The sequence below is a fragment of the Electrona antarctica genome, assembly GCF_951216825.1.
Source record: "Electrona antarctica genome assembly, chromosome: 14".
Lineage (NCBI taxonomy): Eukaryota > Metazoa > Chordata > Actinopteri > Myctophiformes > Myctophidae > Electrona > Electrona antarctica.
This window is the reverse complement of record NC_136795.1, coordinates 6,217,816-6,225,045: the sequence shown is the minus strand read 5'-3', so window position 1 is coordinate 6,225,045 and position 7,230 is coordinate 6,217,816. Positions and strand designations below refer to the sequence as shown.

At 46.6% G+C, this 7,230-nt stretch overlaps 1 protein-coding gene across 1 annotated transcript in view; it reads right to left on the bottom strand.

Annotated features, from left to right (window-relative positions):
• The window catches only part of LOC306936190 (myocardin-related transcription factor A-like), a 113,214-nt gene that overhangs the window by 21,360 nt on the left and 84,624 nt on the right, over positions 1–7,230 (bottom strand). The window contains exons 11-12 of the mRNA XM_079519680.1: positions 6,729–6,891; positions 1,089–1,314 (exon numbers count right to left, since the gene is read on the bottom strand). Coding sequence (XP_079375806.1) covers positions 1,089–1,314; positions 6,729–6,891 — 389 coding nt within the window. The remainder of the gene's footprint in view (positions 1–1,088; positions 1,315–6,728; positions 6,892–7,230) is intronic.

Below are 7,230 nucleotides of genomic sequence, written 5' to 3'. Positions count from 1 at the left end.
ATCTACAAGCTCACAGCGAGGCTCACGCATTGTGAGCTTGTAGATCGGCTATTTTCACTAGTTTGGGTCCCGCATCTAATTTCTTTTTTGGGTCTCAGGCTAAAAAGTTTGGGAACCACTGATATTGTAATTGACTCCATTTCACCGTCCTAGGCAAGGCTCAGTGGAAAAAGCAAATTAATAAAAGGAGAAAATATTATCATAGGAGCGTCATCTGCTCATGAATCTCATGAATAGATAATTGGATGATTGCATATAATCATGTACTTTAAAAAGCAATTGTTTACTGCAGACAGCCTAATCTGTTGAAATTGCTCAATTGTGACAGAACGTCTCGCCGTGCCATAATAATAAATAGACTGTTCTCAGTGGGAACGACAGATAACGGAGGGATGCCATTGAATTAACGGGTCTTAGTTACCTGTGTGGTTTAATAATAAACTGACCCTTTGTCTGTTTTTTGTCGGTTTAGCACTTGGATGTGTCTATAGACCACATATTTTTGTTTTAATAAAATTCCACCCGCACATGACTGTAGTAAGGCCAGGTACCACACAAGTTGACTTCAGGCCATGACTGTAGTAAGGCCAGGTACCACACAAGCTGACTTCAGGTCATGACTGTAGTAATGCCAGTACAAAATTCATTCCATATGTTGATCTGACCCCCCCACGAAAAAAGCGCCAGTGCTCGCCCAGCAGTCTGCTGTCACCCAGGCAGATATGTTGTTCTGACCCCCCCATTCCATAGCGCCAGTGCTCGCCCAGCAGTCTGCTGTCACCCAGGCAGATATGTTGTTCTGACCCCCCCATTTCATAGCGCCAGTGCTCGCCCAGCAGTCTGCTGTCACCCAGGCAGATATGTTGTTCTGACCCCCCCATTCCATAGCGCCAGTGCTCGCCCAGCAGTCTGCTGTCACCCAGTTGGATGCGTGCACGTCGCCCTCAGGCGTCTTACTGGTACCCATACTTGTGTACTATTTATCAAGTCAATTTTGAACGGTGGACTTTTAACTTGTAACAAAGCATACTTCTACATTACGGTATTGATACTTTTTCTTAAAATAAAAAATAAATAAAAGTGAGTACTTTTTCCACCACTGGCGTTGTTGTTGTTATCGTGGGTTTTGGAGGAGACGCCTCCTCCTGTGCTGCTGCCTCCTCCAGCCCCTGGCCCTATAGCGCCCCCTGCTGCTGGAGAGGAGGTACCTCCTCCGTTCAGCTCCTGGTAGTTGGTGAGCCTCTCGATGAGGTTGTTCTTGGTGCCCGACACGGGCAAACTGCGCAGCTTTAACTCTGCTTTCAGCTCGGCCACCTGACAAGAGGAGGGGGAGAGAGAGAGAGAGAGAGAGAGAGAGAGAGAGAGAGAGAGAGAGAGAGAGAGAGAGAGAGAGCGAGAGAGCGAGAGAGCGAGAGAGCGAGAGAGAGCGAGAGAGAATAAAAACAGAGAAAGTCAAGACCAGGGGTCATCAATGTGTCTGTACGTACACGCATACGATCAAGGAAAGACTTCCATGGTCTCTTCCATGGTCAAAGTCAAAGTCGTACGATTTGTCACACACGTTACCGCAGTGAAATTTGTTCTCCGCATTTGACCCATCTCTTGGAGCGGTGAGCCGCAGCCGTGCCGCGCTCGGGAATCATTTTGATTAGTGCCAAGCAGGGAGGCATTGGGTCTCATTTTTACAGTCTTTGGGTAAGACCCGGCCGGGGATCGAACCCCGACCTCCCAGTCTCAGGGCGGCCACTCTAACCACAAGGCCACTGTCTGCTCATGCCATGTATGCCATTTAAAATGTTTTTTTTGTGGCTTTCGCCACAAATTTATTTTATTTTATATATTTTATGGAAGGACAGACAGTAGGCTGACAGGAAATGGGGAGAGAGATGGGGGGAAAGACATGCAGGGATCGGGAGTCGAGCCCGCGGCACACTGCCAGACTGGATTGCCAGCCAAGGTGCCTGGACCACTGAGCCATGGCCCAGGCTATGCCATTTAATTTGACACCATGCAGGGCACATTATGAGTCCACTAGAGGTTCACCATGCAGGGCACATTATGAGTCCACTAGAGGTTCACCATGCAGGGCACATTATGAGTCCACTAGCACTAGAGGTTCACCATGCAGGTCACATTATGAGTCCACTAGCACTAGAGGTTCACCATGCAGGGCACATTATGAGTCCTCTAGCACTAGAGGTTCACCATGCAGGGCACATTATGAGTCCACTAGAGGTTCACCATGCAGGGCACATTATGAGTCCTCTAGCACTAGAGGTTCACCATGCAGGGCACATTATGAGTCCACTAGAGGTTCACCATGCAGGGCACATTATGAGTCCACTAGAGGTTCACCATGCAGGGCACATTATGAGTCCACTAGAGGTTCACCATGCAGGGCACATTATGAGTCCACTAGCACTAGAGGTTCACCATGCAGGTCACATTATGAGTCCACTAGCACTAGAGGTTCACCATGCAGGGCACATTATGAGTCCACTAGAGGTTCACCATGCAGGGCACATTATGAGTCCACTAGCACTAGAGGTTCACCATGCAGGGCACATTATGAGTCCACTAGAGGTTCACCATGCAGGTCACATTATGAGTCCACTAGAGGTTCACCATGCAGGTCACATTATGAGTCCACTAGCACTAGAGGTTCACCATGCAGGGCACATTATGAGTCCACTAGCACTAGAGGTTCACCATGCAGGGCACATTATGAGTCCACTAGCACTAGAGGTTCACCATGCAGGGCACATTATGAGTCCACTAGAGGTTCACCATGCAGGGCACATTATGAGTCCACTAGCACTAGAGGTTCACCATGCAGGGCACATTATGAGTCCACTAGAGGTTCACCATGCAGGGCACATTATGAGTCCACTAGAGGTTCACCATGCAGGGCACATTACGAGTCCACTAGAGGTTCACCATGCAGGGCACATTATGAGTCCTCTAGCACTAGAGGTTCACCATGCAGGGCACATTATGAGTCCACTAGCACTAGAGGTTCACCATGCAGGGAACATTATGAGTCCTCTAGCACTAGAGGTTCACCATGCAGGGCACATTATGAGTCCACTAGCACTAGAGGTTCACCATGCAGGGCACATTATGAGTCCACTAGCACTAGAGGTTCACCATGCAGGGCACATTATGAGTCCACTAGCACTAGAGGTTCACCATGCAGGGCACATTATGAGTCCACTAGAGGTTCACCATGCAGGGCACATTATGAGTCCACTAGCACTAGAGGTTCGCAAGGACCCCCTTAACTCTGAGAGGGTACAAATGGAACCTCTCAGAGTTACACACCTGCTATGGACGCTCATTCAGGGCTAGCTCTGTGTGTGTTTCTGGTAATATTATTACGCTCATTTTGGTATGTCCGTGACAAAAATGGAATCTTGACAAACAATGTCCACCACAAGCTAGCCCGGCGACGACCCCTGGTCAACACCAACAATAGGAGGAGGATAAAATGACCCCTGGTCAACACCATTCTTGGTCGATTCTTGGTCCTCTGTTATTCTCCCTGTACATACTGTCATTGGGAGAACTCATTACCAATCACGGAGTCAATTTTCATTTCTATGCTGATGATACCCAACTATATCTTTCTGTAGCTCCAGATGATCTCTGTGCCTTAGACCCGCTGTTGACCTGTCTGTCTAGCATTAAATGCTGGATGAGTGAGAACTTTCTCAAGCTAAATGAGGATAAGACAGAAGTTCTCATAATCGGTTCTAGTGAGCAGAAAGAATCGATAACAGTACAGTAAAGAACTTGGGGATCATTATTGATTCTGAACTGAATTTTAATTCACACATTAATCATGTTACCAAGATTGCCTTTTTTCATCTTAGAAATATTGCACGAATCAGAGCCTATTTGTCACTGGACGATGCAAAAACGCTAATCCGCCTTTGTTTTTTCTCGGCTTGATTACTGCAATGCACTTTTTTCTGGATTGCCTAAGAAATCAACTGACAGATTACAACTTGTCCAAAATGCAGCAGCCAGACTAGAGTCTTAACTAGAACTAAGATGAGAGAACATATTACTCCAGTCTTGGCCTCATTGCACTGGCTTCCGGTTGTTTTTAGGATTGATTTTAAAATTATTTTACTTGTTTATAAAGCTCTCAATGGTCTCGCACCTTCCTACCTACTTGACTGCCTGCCGAAATATGTCCCAAACCGCCCCCTAAGGTCTTCCACTGCTGGCCTGCTCGCTTTGCCTAAAAAATGGCAACTAAAAAATACGGGGAAGCAGCTTTTTGCTTCTACGGGCCGACGGCGTGGAACAAACTCCCACTGTACCTTCGACAGGCAGCCTCTGTAGACATTTTTAAAGCTCAGCTCAAGACCCACTTCTACACCCTTGCTTTTAATTGATTTATTTGTCTTTTTTAAAAATGTTATTCATGTCCTCACTGTATTGTTTATGCCCTGCCTTTCTTTTCTTTTTTGTGTAAAGCACTTTGAGCTGCATTTCATATCATGAAAGGTGCTATACAAATAAAGTTTTATTATTATTATTATTATTATTAACAATAGACCCCTGGTCAACACCAACAATAGGAGGAGGATAAAATGACCCCTGGTCAACACCAACAATAGACCCCTGGTCAACACCAACAATAGACCCCTGGTCAACACCAACAATAGGAGGAGGATAAAATGACCCCTGGTTAACACCAACAATAGGAGGAGGATAAAATGACCCCTGGTTAACACCAACAATAGACCCCTGGTCAACACCAACAATATACCCCTGATCAACACCAACAATAGACCCCTGGTCAACACCAACAAAGACCCCTGGTCAACACCAACAATAGGAGGAGGATAAAATGACCCCTTGTCAACACCAACAATAGACCCCTGGTCAACACCAACAATAGGAGGAGGATAAAATGACCCCTGGTCAACACCAACAATAGACCCCTGGTTAACACCAACAATAGACCCCTGATCAACACCAACAATAGACCCCTGGTCAACACCAACAAAGACCCCTGGTCAACACCAACAATAGGAGGAGGATAAAATGACCCCTGGTCAACACCAACAATAGACCCCTGGTCAACACCAACAATAGGAGGAGGATAAAATGACCCCTGGTCAACACCAACAATAGGAGGAGGATAAAATGACCCCTGGTCAACACCAACAATAGGAGGAGGATAAAATGACCCCTGGTCAACACCAACAATAGGAGGAGGATAAAATGACCCCTGGTCAACACCAACAATAGGAGGAGGATAAAATGACCCCTGGTCAACACCAACAATAGACCCCTGGTCAACACCAACAATAGACCCCTGGTCAACACCAACAATAGGAGGAGGATAAAATGACCCCTGGTCAACACCAACAATAGGAGGATAAAATGACCCCTGGTCAACACCAACAATAGGAGGATAAAATGACCCCTGGTCAACACCAACAATAGGAGGAGGATAAAATGACCCCTGGTCAACACCAACAATAGGAGGAGGATAAAATGACCCCTGGTCAACACCAACAATAGGAGGAGGATAAAATGACCCCTGGTCAACACCAACAATAGACCCCTGGTCAACACCAACAATAGACCCCTGGTCAACACCAACAATAGGAGGAGGATAAAATGACCCCTGGTCAACACCAACAATAGGAGGATAAAATGACCCCTGGTCAACACCAACAATAGGAGGATAAAATGACCCCTGGTCAACACCAACAATAGGAGGAGGATAAAATGACCCCTGGTCAACACCAACAATAGGAGGAGGATAAAATGACCCCTGGTCAACACCAACAATAGGAGGATGATAAAATGACCCCTGGTCAACACCAACAATAGGAGGAGGATAAAATGACCCCTGGTCAACACCAACAATAGGAGGAGGATAAAATGACCCCTGGTCAACACCAACAATAGGAGGAGGATAAAATGACCCCTGGTCAACAGCAACAATAGGAGGATAAAACGTTAAGAGGAAAATTGGAACGGATGAGAGGAGAAAAAGAGAGAGAGAATAGAGGAAGGCATAATAATGACAGCGTCATCCATCACTCTGTCAGCTCTGAGTACGCCGGCCATTTTTCAGCGTCGACATTTTGGTAGTGTCGTGTTATTGTCTTTGTCTTGCAAAAGTCAAGTCCTATCTATCCACCAATTACTTCATAAAAAGCCAATAGCGTATAGTCAGCACTGAGAAGAGTCTGCAGTCTGCAGTGCACCATACTGATTAAAAATAACAATATGCCAAAAGGTTTGTTAAGCTAAAAAGAAAAGGAAACCAAAGACAGTTGTCACTTAGGAAGCTTGTTTGAAGGCGGTACATTTAAGCCTCTTGTTTGAGGGCGGTACATTTAAGCCTCTTGTTTGAGGGCGGTACATTTAAGCCTCTTGTTTGAGGGCGGTACATTTAAGCCTCTTGTTTGAGGGCGGTACATTTAAGCCTCTTGTTTGAGGGCGGTACATTTAAGCCTCTTGTTTGAGGGCGGTACATTTAAGCCTCTTGTTTGAGGGCGGTATACATTTTAATGTTCATCATCGGCGTCCATGATGACACTGTAGGCTCAAAGTACTTAGGAACAACCGCTGGGTATTTATCGGCGCCAAAATACTGTCCTCACACGAGAGGCCAAAGAGTCAGGTATAGGTTACATCAAGGTGATAACAACAGACCTGGGATCTGTCCCACTGGAGAAAAAAAAAGGTCAACCCACCTTCATTTCATCCAGGTTGGGTGGCAGAGAGGTGGGTTTGGTCCCTGCCGCGGTGGGGGCGGAGCTCTGGCGGCTCTGAGAGGAGGTGGACGACGGGGCAGTGGCAGGCCTGGGTGGGGAAGGGTCAGAGGTAGAGGTGGACAGCTGCTGATCTGTCTGGGATCTGTGGGGAACAGAGAGAGAGAGAGAGAGAGAGAATGAATGAAAGGTGGATGAACAAGAAGAGGTGGTCATGTACAGTACAGCAGGTGGAGGCAACCTTTGGCACCGCGGTGCCAACGTTGGCACAAAGGAGGGCGATCACTGGCACCTGATGAAATAATGATGTGACAATCGTGTAGACCAGGGGTAGGCAACCTTAGGCACCAGTGCCAACATTGGCACACAGGAGGGTGATCACTGGCAAAGCAAAGCAAAGTTACTATATTTACCCAGGGTAACTGGACTAAGCATCAGATACTTGTTTACAGCCAAGCCCTGCTCATAGAACATTTCATGGTAG